We start from the raw sequence: 19,004 nt of genomic DNA on the forward strand, positions 1-19,004 counted from the left end.
CATAGAGAACCTGTGGTCCCTCATAAAATGTGAGCTCTACAGGGGGCAAAACAGAATCTATGGATGGAAGGCTGTTGAGTGTCATCATAAAGAAATGTGGCTATATTGGTCACTAATTTTTGGTGGTTTTGTTTTTGCATGTCAGAAATGTTTAATTCTAAATTTTGTGCAGTTATATTGGTTTACTTGGTGAAAATAAACAAGTGAGATGGGAATATATTTGTTTTTTATTAAGTTGCCTAATAATTCTGCACAGTAATAGTTACCTGCACAAACAGATAACCTCCTAAGAGCCAAATCTAAAAAAAAAACACAAAACACTCCACCTTCCAAAAATATTAAGCTTTGATATTTATGAGTCTTTTGGGTTGATTGAGAACATAGTTGTTGATCAATAACAAAATTAATCCTCTAAAATACAACTTGCCTAATAATTCTGCACACAGTGTATCATGCTTCAAACTTAAAGATACCAAATGTAATTTTTTGGCGAAGAATCAACAACAAGTGGAACACAATTGTGAAGTTGAATGAAATTTATTGGTTATTTTAATTTTTGTGGAAATTCCAAACCTGAAAAGTGGAGCGTGCAATATTATTCGGCCCCTTTACCTTAATACTTTGTTGCACCCCTTTTGCTGCGATTACAAGTCTCTTGGGGTTTGTCTCTATCAGTTTTATACATCGAGAGACTGAAATTCTCGCCCGTTCTTCCTTGGCAAACAGCTCAAGCTCAGTGAGGTTTGATGGAGATCGTTTGTGAACAGCAGTTTTCAGCTCTTTCCACAGATTCTCGATTGGATTGAGGTCTGGACTTTGACTTGTTTATTCTAACACCTGGATACGTTTATTTGTGAACCATTCCATTGTAGATTTTGCTTTATGTTTGGGATCATTGTCTTGTTGGAAGACAAATCTACGTCCCAGTCTCAGGTCTTTTGCAGACTCCAACAGGTTTTCTTCAAGAATGGTCCTGTATTTGGCTCCATCCATCTTCCCATCAATTTAACCATCTTCCCTGTCCCTGCTGAAGAAAAGCAGGCCCAAACCATGATGCTGCCACCATTATGTTTGACAGTTGGGATGGTGTGTTCAGGGTGATGAGTTGTGTTGCCTTTACGCCAAACATATCGTTTGGCATTGTTGCCAAAAAGTTTGATTTTGGTTTCATCTGACCAGAGCACCTTCTTCCACGTGTTTGGTGTCTCCCAGGAGTTTTTTTGCAAATTTTAAACAACACTTTTGATGGATATCTTTGAGAAATGGCTTTCTTCTTGCCACTCTTCCATAAAGGCCAGATTTGTGCAGTGTACGTCTGATTGTTGTCCTATGGACAGACTGTCCCACCTCAGCTGTAGATCTCTGCAGCTCATCCAGAGTGATCATGGGCCTCTTGGCCGCATCTCTGATCAGTCTTCTCCTTGTTTGAGATGAAAGTTTAGAGGGACGTCCGGGTCTTGGTAGATTTGCAGTGGTAGGATACTCCTTCCATTTCAATATGATCGCTTGCACAGTGCTCCTTGGGATGTTTAAAGTTTTGGAAATTATTTTGTATCCAAATCCGGCTTTGAACTTCTCCACAACAGTATCACGGAGCTGCCTGTTGTGTTCCTTGGTCTTCATGATGCTCTCTGTGCTTCACACAGAACCCTGAGACTATCACAGAGCAGGAGCATTTATACGGAGACTTGATTACACACAGGTGGATTATATTTATCATCATTAGGCATCTAGGACAACACTGGATCATTCAGAGATCCACAATGAACTTCTGCACTGAAAGTAAAGGGCCCGAATAATATTGCACGCCCCACTTTTCAGTTTTTGAATTTCTACAAATTGTAAAATAACCAATAAATTTAGTTCAACTTCACAATTGTGTTCCACTTGTTGTTGATTCTTCACCAAAAATTTACATTTGGCATCTTTAGGTTTGAAGCCTGATATGTGGGAAAAGGTTGAAAAGTTCCAGGGGAACGAATACTTTAGCAAGGCACTATATTGGATGTTATTTTGCCTGGGTATCGTAGTGATAGCTGAAAAGGATTTTCTGAGGTTCAAAGTCTCCTTGGAAAAGTCAGGAAAGATCTTTATATGAGCATACGGGGATGGGAGGGATTAATTTTCCCTTAAATATCTGAGAAGTCATTCCTTTGTTTCAAAAAAATTAAAATGGGTAATCGTGTCTCTGGGAGTGTCCTTGGGAAGGGACATGGGTCTTTGTAGTTTGTGAGATCTATCCTGCTTAAGGTCAAGATTTGAGGTCGAGGGGAGGGTTTTTTGTATTAAATTTTTAATAAAAGTGAGGAGTCCCGCAGGGGGTAGTTTCTGGAATTCTCCTAAATTTTAGGTTATTCCTGTGATTCCTGTCCTCTTAATCTGTTATTTTCAATTTTAGTCTTTTTATTTCCAATTTTAGTAGGGTATTAGATTCCTCCAAATTGGATTGTTTAGTAGAAATATCATCTAGTTTTTTTCAGCTTTGCTTATTGTTTGGTTAATTTCTTCAAAAGAATTTTGAAAGTTGTCAAATCTTTTATTTATATTTAAATTTAATTGTGAGATCATAGATTTAAAATATTTGCAAATGAAGAGCTCTGACGGAGATAAATTTGGAATGCAGTCACTGTTTGGAGCATTTTAAAAGACCATATTAAATTCAGATGAAACCGCGTCTGTAGTCGAGGGTGGGGTGTGGGAATCCATTCTAGGTTTTTGCTTATAAGAAGTTACCGTACATTTGGTGATGAGTGTTCTGACTAGTCATCAGAATCATTGGATTGAAGGGGAGCATATTTGTTATTCTTATAACTTATATCTTCCCATTTCTTCCTTTTAAGACTCGGACTAATATCTTCAGTCATAACAGATTTATCTATGTCGGCTGTAAAGGAGGAATCTGTAAGATGACTTAGTAGTGTAGAGTTATTATGAAATGTGCGCTCTTTCTGAGCTTTTAGTTTTAATGTAGAAGATTCATCTGTCTTGTTTGTAAATGACAATTGGTGAGCCTTATTATTAACCTCCTTATTGGGTTTATTTGTAGTATTTAGATTTTTATTCCCAGAATAATTGCGCGGGTGGCATAGTAGAGGTGTTGGTGTAGCAGAGCCTGCCGAGTTATGTGGCTGATAGTAACTTATAGCCACCACAGAAGAAGTTGTGCATGCTTTAGGGGGATCCCCAGGGGTATAGTAAGTATCCCCAGTATGTTTGGGGGCATAGACTGGAGGTTTAGGGGTGGCACAGTCCTGAAGACCGGGGCGGGTGCATGATGAGTGACACTGAGGCATCATACTCAATGCAGTCACAATGGATCACGATGATGTGTCGATAAAGGGGAGGAGAGACGCAGCATCAATAGTAAAAAGTTGGTCACACAGGATTAATAGCGGCAGTAACGGAGTGCGTTACACCGTGCTCCGGTAACGCTGGCATTAACCCTGTGAGAGGGCTGACTGGATGACTGGAGGGGAGTATGGAGCAGGCACTGACTGCGGGGAGGAAAGAGCGGCCATATTGCCGCCGGACTGTGGCCGTCGCTGATTGGTCGTGGCAATGGTTGTGGGCGTTTTGCCACGACCAATCAGCGACTTGGATTCCTTCACAGATAGAGGTCGGGACCAATGAATATCCGGGACAGACAGAAAGACGGAAGTGACCCTTAGACAATTATATAGTAGATCTGTAACTTTGTCGCCATATAAGGAGGGGTCCCAGACACATTTCTTGCACAGAGGCCCCAAGTGTCCACCCCGGTTCGGCTGAATCTGAAGGACCCAAACACCCACGTGTCCGCCCATTCCTCGTTATAACTGTACTCTTCATTCACAGGTGGTGACTGCATTAGGACATAAATGGCACCCTGAACACTTTGTTTGTGCCCACTGTAAGTCACTTATTGGAACTACGAATTTCTTTGAGAAAGAAGGACGTCCATATTGTGAAAGGGATTATTTTTCACTATATGCTCCACGCTGTGCATTGTGTGATCTGCCAATTTTACAGGTAAGACCATATCTACGAACTCTTATCAGATTCTAAACTCGTCTACTGTGATACTCAGTAACTGCTGCTTTCCACATCTTCTTGGATTTCAGCACTTTCTTCTTTTCCCTGTTATGCCCATGTTCTCCTGGTGCTTTTTCTACTTTTTACATATTCTTTACATGTTCTCCTGGTGCTTTTTCTACTTTTTACATATTCTTTACATGTTCTCCTGGTGCTTTTTCTACTTTTTACATATTCTTTACATGTTCTCCTGGTGCTTTTTCTACTTTTTACATATTCTTTACATGTTCTCCTGGTGCTTTTTCTACTTTTTACATATTCTTTACATGTTCTCCTGGTGCTTTTTCTACTTTTTACATATTCTTTACATGTTCTCCTGGTGCTTTTTTGTCTTTGTCACCATTCTGTACATTTTCTCCATGTGCCTTTTCTCCCCATTCTAAATCTAAGATAAAAACAAAATTAGCAAATACCCTACAGTAATATATAAAAAGCAAGAATGCATGAAAATAACTCAGGATATTTACCGTAGTTTACATAATTTCGATTAAAAAAAAATAAAAGCCATCTCACTGTGCCACGCTGACCCTATTCGAGATTGTCCTAGCCTCTTGTATTAAAACCTTACCATATGTCAAACGACATAAATGTGAATAAAGGCCGAGCAAGAGAGATGCCGACTAATGGCCCCGAGTAATGGACATAAGAGCATGGCCTCCCTTTTCTTTGAGTTGGACATTATTTTTATATAGCTCCCTATGGCTGGACGACCATTAGTTGAATTGGCGATCCTGCTCATCCCTTATTCACATTTATGTCATTTGACACATGGTAATATTTTAATACTAGAGGTTAGGACCGCACCAAATAGGGTTGCCTTGATGCAGTGGGATGGCTTTTGCATTTTTAGTAATCAAAATTATGTTGATCATGCAATAAATATTGCTATTTATTTACTGTAGGGTATTTGCTCATTTTGTTTTTATCTTAGGTTTTGTCTAGTTATTGGCCAGTGTAAAGATACGCCAACACATTGCATGCATCCCAAATTAAGTTCATATCTTTGTTTTTTTCTCTCCATTCTGTACAATGTTCTCCTGGTGCTTTTCCGTCTTTGTCACCGTTCTGTACATGTTCTCCTGATGCTTTTCCGTCTTTGTCACCGTTCTGTACATGTTCTCCTGGTGCTTTTCCGTCTTTGTCACCGTTCTGTACATGTTCTCCTGGTGCTTTTCCGTCCTTGTCACCGTTCTGTACATGTTCTCCTGATTCTTTTCCTACTTTCCCACATTTCTGTACGTTTTCATTGTGCTTTCCCTACTTTCTTCCCGTTCTGTACATGCTTTGTTCATGTTTTCCTGCTGCTTTTTCCACTTTCTCTGTAGATGTTCTCCTTTTGCTTTTTCTTCTTTCCCACCTTTCTTTACACATTTTCCTTGGGCTTTTCCTACTTTATTACTGTTTTGTACATGTTCTTCATGCTTTTTCTACTTTCCGACCTTTCTGTACATATTCTCCTGGTGTCTTTCTACTTTTCTTATACTTGAGTGGTCTCTTCATTCTGTAATGTTTTCTTCACATTCTGTAATTTTTTTCTACTCTTTGCTTCTTGTCTTTATTTGGTTGTACCTTCTAATTATCTTTTTATTAACCAGAAGATGTTTCATTCTTCCTAAGATTTAGATTTTTTTTGCAATATTTCACAGTTTTTCTTAATTTTTTACTCTTTAATTTTTTTACAGAATTTAGTGACTGCTCTTGGCCAGACCTGGCACCCAGAGCATTTTTGCTGCAAAATCTGCAAAAAAACAATTGGGGAAGAAGGTAAATGCTCTTTAAGTAAGACTATGTTCAGATTACCATATTTTCAGACATTATTTGTGTGAAGAGGTTACTAAGATGCAACTCGCAGATAGAGATGAGGTGGAAGTACTCAAGTAAGTTATTTATTTTTCTAACAAGGAAATGAAAGCGTTAATTATGCAAACAGTAATTTGCTCAGGGTATCAAGTGACCCAATATTAGCAGTAATGGTGATAACAATTTAACAGTTTTAATACCTTATTCAATATTTGATCTAACTATCCCTCAGTATGAAATGTGCTTTAATGTCATTCAACTTTAACGTTCACAGGTGGCACGCACAACGATAGGCCCGTCACTGCAATAAGTTCTTCAAGAATTTTCAATAATATACTGGCACTAACGAGGTCATTGGTATTCCCCACTGGTATTCACTGGTATGCCCCACTAGGTCAGAAGTCACTAAATACTCTATGTGTGCTCCTCACACTGACCACTCCCGATTCCTCCTATTGCATACACTGTGTCTACGCTGGAAGTAAAGGCCCGCTTCACTCGCGTCCTCACCACAGGAGACACCCGGCCCTGTACAATCATCAGAGTTCAACCTTCCGTGCTCAATTTGTGGCAGCCGGATATCGGGTCTCAACTGGTGAAGACCAGGCTTTGGGTCTTGACTAGTGATGGGCGAGCACTAAAATGCTCGGGTCGAGCAGATTGGAATACTCGGGTACTCGGCCAGAACAACGAGCCCAATATAAGTCTATGAGAGACCCGAGTATTTTTACCGCAATCCCCCCGGGGGTCCTTTTACGGTCTAAAAACGTCTGAAAATGATGGAAAAACTGCTCAAATGACACAGGGACCTCATGGGGATCGCCCCTGGAAGCATTCCTGACTTCTAGTTCACAGCTTTAATCATTTTTTTCCAAGATTCATGCCATTTTTCCCGGTGCCACAAAAGACACATTCAAATGAAACCAAAATGGGTTTTACTGGGGAATATGTCAAGGTTCATCCTTTGCAGGTTAATGACTTGCCTGTAAGGCCAAATATTTAACCCCAGATCGAAAATGTCCTCCCCCCACTTAGGTTTAGTTCAGACGCAGCGTTTTTTAAGTGTTTTTCAACTTTAACATTGCTTTTAACCACTACAAGAGCTGACAGGGAAAGTGAGAAGAAGAATTTTCTAGGCAGAGTGAAGGGGTGTGAGAAAGCCCAGAGAGTGTGTCTGGGCCGCATGTCATTGACAAAGGCAGGGAGATGCAGCGGTTCTGAATGTGTGTATGTATATTCATTACAGGCGGTATGCTACTGATCAAGACACGTTAAGCGCTGGTTTCCCTGACAGCGAGTTGCCCCCCATTTCTCCAGGGCTCCGACACCTGCCGGGTGCACTGGGTGGTGACGTTGGCCCTGGTTGCAAACACCTAATACCTGTGAACTCCTCAAGTCATGATGGTAGATCGTCAATATGTGATCACTTTCTGCCAATCATAGGGATCAGTGGGGATGTCAAAGCAAACCGCACAAAATAGTCAGGGCCAGTGATTGCCTGCACCAGTCATGTGTTGTAGTTGGGACATCATTGCTGCAGTCCTTGCAGAGCAAGTGAGGACAATGATAGAGTGGTGAGTACTGTTGAGCGATACCTTCCGATATCGGGAAATATTGGGATCGGATTGGATCGGCCGATATCCAAAAAATATTGGATGTCGCTGATACCGGAAACCAATGCAAGTCAATGGGACACAAATAATGGAATGAAAATAAACCCTTTCTTTCCTTGCACATCCAGTTCCGGAGGGGGGAAGAGTGTGGGCGGTGCGTGGGTGGAGACTGTGGGGGACCTTGGGGGGTCTGTGCGGGCCTGCCAGGGGTCTGTACAGACCTCTCAGGGGTCTATGCGGGCTGCCGGGGGTCTGTGCGGGCCTGTCAGGGGTCTGTACGGGCCTCTCGGAGGTCTGTGCAGCCTGCCGGGGGTCTGTACTGGCCTCTCGGGGGTCTGTGCGGCCTGCCGGGGGTCTGTACGGGCCTCTTGGGGTCTGTGCGGCCTGCCGGGGGTCTGTACGGGCCTCTTGGGAGTCTGTGCAGCCTGCCGGGGGTCTGTGCGGCCTGCCAGGGGTTTGTACGGGCCTCTCGGGGGTCCGTGCGGCCTGCCGGGGGTCTGTATAGGCCTCTAGGGGATCTGTGCGGCCTCCTCCGGGCCTCTCAGACTATAAGTCCCATCGGACGATGCCTGCTACAGTGGCAGTGATTGACACATTAGCCAATGATGGGACAGTAGTAGTCCCATCATCATCCCATTCCATCATCCGGCTAATGTGTTGAATGCAAAAAAAACCCCACATACATACAACATACATACATACTGTTAGGAGTCGAGTTTCCTCTGCTGCACAGGGGGAATCTCGATCCGTGTCTGCTGCGGTCTCCCATTCTGCATAGGCCGCAGTGGGGTCTGCTCAGCGGAGGCGTCGCTCCCAGCGTCTTGCTGGGTCTGATTCTGTGCAAAGGGTTACTGCTGCCTTTTCTGGCTCTCCTGTTGTACCCTGCACTGATCTGCGGCGAGTGAGCTTCTCTGGGACTAAGTCCTTATTTGCACACACTGAGCATGCCCAGGGCAAGATCTCCCGTTGGAGATCAAGGGTCACATGCTCAGGTACTACAGCACATTCCATTGGTCCTCCAGGAAGGTCCTGAAAGGGCAAAACTTTGGTAGCAGCTTCCTGTGCTGCAGCTATATAAACTGCGCATGACCGCACGGCCATGCGCTAGTAACATAGTAACATGGTAACATAGTTAGTAAGGCCGAAAAAAGACATTTGTCCATCCAGTTCAGCCTATATTCCATCATAATAAATCCCCAGATCTACGTCCTTCTACAGAACCTAATAATTGTATGATACAATATTGTTCTGCTCCAGGAAGACATCCAGGCCTCTCTTGAACCCCTCGACTGAGTTCGCCATCACCACCTCCTCAGGCAAGCAATTCCAGATTCTCACTGCCCTAACAGTAAAGAATCCTCTTCTATGTTGGTGGAAAAACCTTCTCTCCTCCAGACGCAAAGAATGCCCCCTTGTGCCCATCACCTTCCTTGGTATAAACAGATCCTCAGCGAGATATTTGTATTGTCCCCTTATATACTTATACATGGTTATTAGATCGCCCCTCAGTCGTCTTTTTTCTAGACTAAATAATCCTAATTTCGCTAATCTATCTGGGTATTGTAGTTCTCCCATCCCCTTTATTAATTTTGTTGCCCTCCTTTGTACTCTCTCTAGTTCCATTATATCCTTCCTGAGCACCGGTGCCCAAAACTGGACACAGTACTCCATGTGCGGTCTAACTAGGGATTTGTACAGAGGCAGTATAATGCTCTCATCATGTGTATCCAGACCTCTTTTAATGCACCCCATGATCCTGTTTGCCTTGGCAGCTGCTGCCTGGCACTGGCTGCTCCAGGTAAGTTTATCATTAACTAGGATCCCCAAGTCCTTCTCCCTGTCAGATTTACCCAGTGGTTTCCCGTTCAGTGTGTAATGGTGATATTGATTCCTTCTTCCCATGTGTATAACCTTACATTTATCATTGTTAAACCTCATCTGCCACCTTTCAGCCCAAGTTTCCAACTTATCCAGATCCATCTGTAGCAGAATACTATCTTCTCTTGTATTAACTGCTTTACATAGTTTTGTATCATCTGCAAATATCGATATTTTACTGTGTAAACCTTCTACCAGATCATTAATGAATATGTTGAAGAGAACAGGTCCCAATACCGACCCCTGCGGTACCCCACTGGTCACAGCGACCCAGTTAGAGACTATACCATTTATAACCACCCTCTGCTTTCTATCACTAAGCCAGTTACTAACCCATTTACACACATTTTCCCCCAGACCAAGCATTCTCATTTTGTGTACCAACCTCTTGTGCGGCACGGTATCAAACGCTTTGGAAAAATCGAGATATACCACGTCCAATGACTCACCGTGGTCCAGCCTATAGCTTACCTCTTCATAAAAACTGATTAGATTGGTTTGACAGGAGCGATGTCTCATAAACCCATGCTGATATGGAGTTAAACAGTTATTCTCATTGAGATAATCCAGAATAACATCCCTCAGAAACCCTTCAAATATTTTACCAACAATAGAGGTTAGACTTACTGGCCTATAATTTCCAGGTTCACTTTTAGAGCCCTTTTTGAATATTGGCACCACATTTGCTATGCGCCAGTCCTGCGGAACAGACCCTGTCGCTATAGAGTCCCTAAAAATAAGAAATAATGGTTTATCTATTACATTACTTAGTTCTCTTAGTACTCGTGGGTGTATGCCATCCGGACCCGGAGATTTATCTATTTTAATCTTATTTAGCCGGTTTCGCACCTCTTCTTTGGTTAGACTGGTGACTCTTAATATAGGGTTTTCATTGTTTCTTGGGATTTCACCTAGCATTTCATTTTCCACCGTGAATACCGTGGAGAAGAAGGTGTTTAATATGTTAGCTTTTTCCTCGTCATCTACAACCATTCTTTCCTCACTATTTTTTAAGGGGCCTACATTTTCAGTTTTTATTCTTTTACTATTGATATAGTTGAAGAACAGTTTGGGATTAGTTTTACTCTCCTTAGCAATGTGCTTCTCTGTTTCCTTTTTGGCAGCTTTAATTAGTTTTTTAGATAAAGTATTTTTCTCCCTATAGTTTTTTAGAGCTTCAATGGTGCCATCCTGCTTTAGTAGTGCAAATGCTTTCTTTTTACTGTTAATTGCCTGTCTTACTTCTTTGTTTAGCCACATTGGTTTTTTAATATTTCTATTAAAAAAATTCGCACACATTCGCCAGAAGACTCGCTACACTCATCAGGAGGGCGTTAAACTAGAAGAAGAGGGGACGGGAAGAAAAACATTAGACTCGAACAAAGACGACCCAGGAAAACATACTCAGAAGGGAGGTAAGAACATTTCTAAAACAATTCACAGTGAGGAGATTGGAACAAAACAAAATCCTCTAAACTGCATGCTCGCAAACGCCAGAAGCCTGACAAACAAGATGGAAGAACTAGAAGCAGAAATATCTACAGGTAACTTTGACATAGTGGGAATAACCGAGACATGGTTAGATGAAAGCTATGACTGGGCAGTTAACTTACAGGGTTACAGTCTGTTTAGAAAGGATCGTAAAAATCGGAGAGGAGGAGGGGTTTGTCTCTATGTAAAGTCTTGTCTAAAGTCCACTTTAAGGGAGGATATTAGCGAAGGGAATGAGGATGTCGAGTCCATATGGGTTGAAATTCATGGAGGGAAAAATGGTAACAAAATTCTCATTGGGGTCTGTTACAAACCCCCAAATATAACAGAAAGCATGGAAAGTCTACTTCTAAAGCAGATAGATGAAGCTGCAACCCATAATGAGGTCCTGGTTATGGGGGACTTTAACTACCCGGATATTAACTGGGAAACAGAAACCTGTGAAACCCATAAAGGCAACAGGTTTCTGCTAATAACCAAGAAAAATTATCTTTCACAATTGGTGCAGAATCCAACCAGAGGAGCAGCACTTTTAGACCTAATACTATCTAATAGACCTGACAGAATAACAAATCTGCAGGTGGTTGGGCATTTAGGAAATAGCGACCACAATATTGTGCAGTTTCACCTGTCTTTCACTAGGGGGACTTGTCAGGGAGTCACAAAAACATTGAACTTTAGGAAGGCAAAGTTTGAACAGCTTAGAGATGCCCTTAATCTGGTAGACTGGGACAATATCCTCAGAAATGAGAATACAGATAATAAATGGGAAATGTTTAAGAACATCCTAAATAGGCAGTGTAAGCGGTTTATACCTTGTGGGAATAAAAGGACTAGAAATAGGAAAAACCCAATGTGGCTAAACAAAGAAGTAAGACAGGCAATTAGCAGTAAAAAGAAAGCATTTACACTACTAAAGCAGGATGGCACCATTGAAGCTCTAAAAAACTATAGGGAGAAAAATACTTTATCTAAAAAACTAATTAAAGCTGCCAAAAAGGAAACAGAGAAGCACATTGCTAAGGAGAGTAAAACTAATCCCAAACTGTTCTTCAACTATATCAATAGTAAAAGAATAAAAACTGAAAATGTAGGCCCCTTAAAAAATAGTGAGGAAAGAATGGTTGTAGATGACGAGGAAAAAGCTAACATATTAAACACCTTCTTCTCCACGGTATTCACGGTGGAAAATGAAATGCTAGGTGAAATCCCAAGAAACAATGAAAACCCTATATTAAGGGTCACCAATCTAACCCAAGAAGAGGTGCGAAACCGGCTAAATAAGATTAAAATAGATAAATCTCCGGGTCCGGATGGCATACACCCACGAGTACTAAGAGAACTAAGTAATGTAATAGATAAACCATTATTTCTTATTTTTAGGGACTCTATAGAGACAGGGTCTGTTCCGCAGGATTGGCGCATAGCAAATGTGGTGCCAATATTCAAAAAGGGCTCTAAAAGTGAACCTGGAAATTATAGGCCAGTAAGTCTAACCTCTATTGTTGGTAAAATATTTGAAGGGTTTCTGAGGGATGTTATTCTGGATTATCTCAATGAGAATAACTGTTTAACTCCATATCAGCATGGGTTTATGAGAAATCGCTCCTGTCAAACCAATCTAATCAGTTTTTATGAAGAGGTAAGCTATAGACTGGACCACGGTGAGTCATTGGACGTGGTATATCTCGATTTTTCCAAAGCGTTTGATACCGTGCCGCACAAGAGGTTGGTACACAAAATGAGAATGCTTGGTCTGGGGGAAAATGTGTGTAAATGGGTTAGTAACTGGCTTAGTGATAGAAAGCAGAGGGTGGTTATAAATGGTATAGTCTCTAACTGGGTCGCTGTGACCAGTGGGGTACCGCAGGGGTCGGTATTGGGACCTGTTCTCTTCAACATATTCATTAATGATCTGGTAGAAGGTTTACACAGTAAAATATCGATATTTGCAGATGATACAAAACTATGTAAAGCAGTTAATACAAGAGAAGATAGTATTCTGCTACAGATGGATCTGGATAAGTTGGAAACTTGGGCTGAAAGGTGGCAGATGAGGTTTAACAATGATAAATGTAAGGTTATACACATGGGAAGAGGGAATCAATATCACCATTACACACTGAACGGGAAACCACTGGGTAAATCTGACAGGGAGAAGGACTTGGGGATCCTAGTTAATGATAAACTTACCTGGAGCAGCCAGTGCCAGGCAGCAGCTGCCAAGGCAAACAGGATCATGGGGTGCATTAAAAGAGGTCTGGATACACATGATGAGAGCATTATACTGCCTCTGTACAAATCCCTAGTTAGACCGCACATGGAGTACTGTGTCCAGTTTTGGGCACCGGTGCTCAGGAAGGATATAATGGAACTAGAGAGAGTACAAAGGAGGGCAACAAAATTAATAAAGGGGATGGGAGAACTACAATACCCAGATAGATTAGCGAAATTAGGATTATTTAGTCTAGAAAAAAGACGACTGAGGGGCGATCTAATAACCATGTATAAGTATATAAGGGGACAATACAAATATCTCGCTGAGGATATGTTTATACCAAGGAAGGTGACGGGCACAAGGGGGCATTCTTTGCGTCTGGAGGAGAGAAGGTTTTTCCACCAACATAGAAGAGGATTCTTTACTGTTAGGGCAGTGAGAATCTGGAATTGCTTGCCTGAGGAGGTGGTGATGGCGAACTCAGTCGAGGGGTTCAAGAGAGGCCTGGATGTCTTCCTGGAGCAGAACAATATTGTATCTTACAATTATTAGGTTCTGTAGAAGGACGTAGATCTGGGGATTTATTATGATGGAATATAGGCTGAACTGGATGGACAAATGTCTTTTTTCGGCCTTACTAACTATGTAACTATGTAACTATGTAACTATGTAACTATAGTCCTTTTATTCCCACAAGGTATAAACCGCTTACACTGCCTATTTAGGATGTTCTTAAACATTTTCCATTTAATATCTGTATTCTTATTTCTGAGGCTATTGTCCCAGTCTACCAGATTAAGGGCATCTCTAAGCTGGTCAAACTTTGCCTTCCTAAAGTTCAATGTTTTTGTGACTCCCTGACAAGTCCCCCTAGTGAAAGACAGGTGAAACTGCACAATATTGTGGTCGCTATTTCCTAGATGCCCGACCACCTGCAGATTTGTTATTCTGTCAGGTCTATTAGATAGTATTAGGTGTAAAAGTGCTGCTCCTCTGGTTGGATTCTGCACCAATTGTGAAAGATAATTTTTCTTGGTTATTAGCAGAAACCTGTTGCCTTTATGGGTTTCACAGGTTTCTGTTTCCCAGTTAATATCCGGGTAGTTAAAGTCCCCCATAACCAGGACCTCATTATGGGTTGCAGCTTCATCTATCTGCTTTAGAAGTAGACTTTCCATGGTTTCTGTTATATTTGGGGGTTTGTAACAGACCCCAATGAGAATTTTGTTACCATTTTTCCCTCCATGAATTTCGACCCATATGGACTCGACATCCTCATTCCCTTCGCTAATATCCTCCCTTAAAGTAGACTTTAGACAAGACTTTACATAGAGACAAACCCCTCCTCCTCTCCGATTTTTACGATCCTTTCTAAACAGACTGTAACCCTGTAAGTTAACTGCCCAGTCATAGCTTTCATCTAACCATGTCTCGGTTATTCCCACTATGTCAAAGTTACCTGTAGATATTTCTGCTTCTAGTTCTTCCATCTTGTTTGTCAGGCTTCTGGCGTTTGCGAGCATGCAGTTTAGAGGATTTTGTTTTGTTCCAATCTCCTCGCTGTGGATTGTTTTAGAAATGTTCTTACCTCCCTTCTGAGCATGTTTTCCTGGGTCTTCTTTGTTCAAGTATTGTCTTGTAAATATGTGTGGGTGTTGTGAGTGAAAGTCGCTCTTTAAACAACCCTCCCTATTGAATGTCTGTTTGCGGAAGGTGTGTGTTTGCTATCTAGCGCCCGACTTATCCAACAGCACGTAACACACATCACAGCGTCCAGTTGCGTGACCGCCTGTACGGCGCCGTGCGCTTCCTCTGCGCTTTCCTTACCCAAGCCTGGGTGGTTAGTGGCGTCCGTCTGTGCGGCACCGCACGCACTCTCGTGCCTTTATTTACTATTTCAATAGTGTCCTTAAGCACCCAGTTGCGGTGTTGTGCCAGCAGTGGTCTAATCGGACTTCAATCCTAGTTGGGGTTGTGTTCGCTGGCTTATTGCTCGCGCTCTATGTGCGGTACCGCGGTCCTGTGACTCAACAGGATTGCTTCCTTCACGCAGGGTGAAGTTAACCCTTGTATGTATACTTATAGTACCGCCATATAGTCCGTCTTACTTAGCAGCAGGTACTTTCCTGCACGGTGGATCCCGGGTTGCGAACGCATCAATTCCATTTAATAAACTATATATTTGGTGCGTTCCGCCAACCCTAACACATACAACATACAACATACATACTACATACATACAACATACTACATACATACTTGTTATGAAGGCAATCCAGTGACACAGTGTGCCAGCAATCAGAGCACATACAGTGATCTGACAATAACCCAAAAACAATAGAACGAGCTCTGAGACGTGGAATCTCTGTAGACTGCAAACCTGAACCTATCCTAAACACAACTCAAGGTGGCTGTGGATTGCGCCTGACACTACCTATGCAACTCGGCACAGCCTAAGGAGCTGACTAGCCTGAAGATAGAAAAACAAGCCTGACTTGCCTCAGAGAAATACCCCAAAGGAAAAGGCAGCCCCCCACATATAATGACTGTTAGCAAGATGAAAAGACAAACGTAGGGATGAAATAGATTCAGCAAAGTGAGGCCCGATATTCTAGATAGAGCGAGGATAGCAAAGAGAACTTTGCAGTCTACAAAAAACCCTAAAGCAAAAAACCACGCAAAGGGGGCAAAAAGACCCACCGTGCCGAACTAACGGCACGGCGGTACACCCTTTGCGTCTCAGAGCTTCCAGCAAAACGAATTGACAAGCTGGACAGAAAAAGTAGCAACAAAAGCAAAGAAGCACTTATCTAAGCAGAGCAGCAGGCCACAGGAAAGATCCAGAAGCTCAGATCCAACACTGGAACATTGACTAGGAGCAAGGAAGACAGAATCAGGCGGAGTTAAATAACAAAGAAGCCAACGAGCTCACCAGAACACCTGAGGGAGGAAGCTCAGAAGCTGCAGTACCACTTGTGACCACAGGAGTGAATTCAGCCACAGAATTCACAACAGTACCCCCCCTTGAGGAGGGGTCACCGAACCCTCACCAGAGCCCCCAGGCCGACCAGGATGAGCCACATGAAAGGCACGAACAAGATCTGGAGCATGGACATCAGAGGCAAAAACCCAGGAATTATCTTCCTGAGCATAACCCTTCCATTTAACCAGATACTGGAGTTTCCGTCTAGAAACACGAGAATGCAAAATTTTCTCCACAATATACTCCAATTCCCCCTCCACCAAAACCGGGGCAGGAGGCTCAACAGAAGGAACCATAGGTGCCACGTATCTCCGCAACAACGACCTATGGAATACATTATGTATGGAAAAGGAGTCTGGGAGGGTCAGACGAAAAGACACAGGATTGAGAATCTCAGAAATCCTATACGGACCAATAAAACGAGGTTTAAATTTAGGAGAGGAAACCTTCATAGGAATATGACGAGAAGATAACCAAACCAGATCCCCAACACGAAGTCGGGGAACCACACGGCGTCTGCGATTAGCGAAAAGTTGAGCCTTCTCCTGGGACAAGGTCAAATTGTCCACTACCTGAGTCCAGATCTGCTGCAACCTGTCCACCACAGAATCCACACCAGGACAGTCCGAAGACTCAACCTGTCCTGAAGAGAAACGAGGATGGAACCCAGAATTGCAGAAAAATGGAGAGACCAAGGTAGCCGAGCTGGCCCGATTATTAAGGGCGAACTCAGCCAACGGCAAAAAGGACACCCAATCATCCTGGTCAGCAGAAACAAAACATCTCAGATATGTTTCCAAGGTCTGATTGGTTCGTTCGGTCTGGCCATTAGTCTGAGGATGGAAAGCCGAGGAAAAAGATAGGTCAATGCCCATCCTACCACAAAAGGCTCGCCAAAACCTTGAAACAAACTGGGAACCTCTGTCAGAAACAATATTCTCAGGAATGCCATGCAAACGAACCACATGCTGGAAGAACAAAGGCACCAAATCAGAGGAGGAAGGCAATTTAACCAAGGGCACCAGATGGACCATTTTAGAAAAGCGATCACAGACCACCCAAATGACTGACATCTTTTGAGAAACGGGAAGGTCAGAAATGAAATCCATCGAAATATGTGTCCAAGGCCTCTTTGGGACCGGCAAGGGCAAAAGCAACCCACTGGCACGTGAACAGCAGGGCTTAGCCCTAGCACAAATCCCACAGGACTGTACAAAAGTACGTACATCCCGTGACAGAGATGGCCACCAGAAGGATCTAGCCACTAACTCTCTGGTACCAAAGATTCCAGGATGACCAGCCAACACCGAACAATGAAGTTCAGAGATAACTTTACTAGTCCACCTATCAGGGGACGAACAGTTTCTCCGCCGGACAACGATCAGGTTTATTCGCCTGAAATTTTTGCAACACTCGCCGCAAATCAGGGGAGATGGCAGACACAATGACTCCTTCCTTGAGGATACTCGCCGGCTCAGATGAACCCGGAGAGTCGGGCACAAAACTCCTAGACAGAGCATCCGCCTTCACATTTTTAGAGCCCGGAAAATACGAAATCACAAAATCGAAGCGGGCAAAAAATAACGACCAACGGGCCTGTCTAGGATTCAAGCGCTTGGCAGACTCGAGATAAGTAAGGTTCTTATGATCAGTCAATACCACCACGCGATGCTTAGCTCCTTCAAGCCAATGACGCCATTCCTCGAATGCCCACTTCATGGCCAGCAACTCTCGGTTGCCCACATCATAATTACGCTCAGCAGCCGAAAACTTCCTGGAAAAGAAAGCACATGGTTTCAACACTGAGCAACCAGAACCTCTCTGTGACAAAACTGCTCCTGCTCCAATCTCAGAAGCATCAACCTCGACCTGGAACGGAAGAGAAACATCTGGTTGACACAACACAGGGGCAGAACAAAAACGATGCTTCAACTCCTGAAAAGCTTCCACAGCAGCAGAAGGCCAATTAATCAAATCAGCACCCTTCTTGGTCAAATCAGTCAATGGTTTGGCAATGCTAGAAAAATTACAGATGAAGCGACGATAAAAATTAGCAAAGCCCAGGAATTTTTGCAGACTTTTCAGAGATGTCGGCTGAGTCCAATCCTGGATGGCTTGGACCTTAACCGGATCCATCTCGATAGTAGAAGGGGAAAAGATGAACCCCAAAAATGAAACTTTCTGCACACCGAAGAGACACTTTGATCCCTTCACAAACAAAGAATTAGCACGCAGGACCTGGAAAACCATTCTGACCTGCTTTACATGAGAGTCCCAATCATCTGAGAAGATCAAAATGTCATCCAAGTAAACAATCAGGAATTTATCCAGATACTCACGGAAGATGTCATGCATAAAAGACTGAAACACAGATGGAGCATTGGCAAGTCCGAACGGCATCACTAGATACTCAAAATGACCCTCGGGCGTATTAAATGCAGTTTTCCATTCATCTCCTTGCCTGATTCTCACCAGATTATACGCACCACGAAGATCTATCTTAGTGAACCAACTAGCCCCCTTAATCCGAGCAAACAAGTCAGATAACAATGGCAAGGGATACTGAAATTTAACAGTGATCTTATTAAGAAGGCGGTAATCAATACACGGTCTCAGCGAACCATCCTTCTTGGCTACAAAAAAGAACCCTGCTCCCAGTGGTGATGACGACGGGCGAATATGTCCCTTCTCCAGGGATTCCTTCACATAACTGCGCATAGCGGCGTGTTCAGGCACGGATAAATTAAATAATCGACCTTTAGGGAATTTACTACCAGGAATCAAATTGATAGCACAATCACAATCCCTATGCGGAGGTAGGGCATTGGACTTGGGCTCTTCAAATACATCCTGATAATCAGACAAGAACTCTGGGACCTCAGAAGGAGTGGATGACGAAATTGACAAAAATGGAACATCACCATGTACCCCCTGACAACCCCAGCTGGAT

General features: G+C 42.9%; 1 protein-coding gene across 1 annotated transcript in view; it reads left to right on the plus strand.

Moving 5' to 3' along the window:
* Window positions 1-19,004, plus strand: part of TGFB1I1 (transforming growth factor beta 1 induced transcript 1) — a 108,943-nt gene that overhangs the window by 80,136 nt on the left and 9,803 nt on the right. The window contains exons 9-10 of the mRNA XM_069735271.1: window positions 3,835-4,008; window positions 5,754-5,835. Coding sequence (XP_069591372.1) covers window positions 3,835-4,008; window positions 5,754-5,835 — 256 coding nt within the window. The remainder of the gene's footprint in view (window positions 1-3,834; window positions 4,009-5,753; window positions 5,836-19,004) is intronic.

The sequence above is a fragment of the Ranitomeya imitator genome, chromosome 7, assembly GCF_032444005.1.
Source record: "Ranitomeya imitator isolate aRanImi1 chromosome 7, aRanImi1.pri, whole genome shotgun sequence".
NCBI classification, from domain to species: Eukaryota; Metazoa; Chordata; class Amphibia; order Anura; family Dendrobatidae; genus Ranitomeya; species Ranitomeya imitator.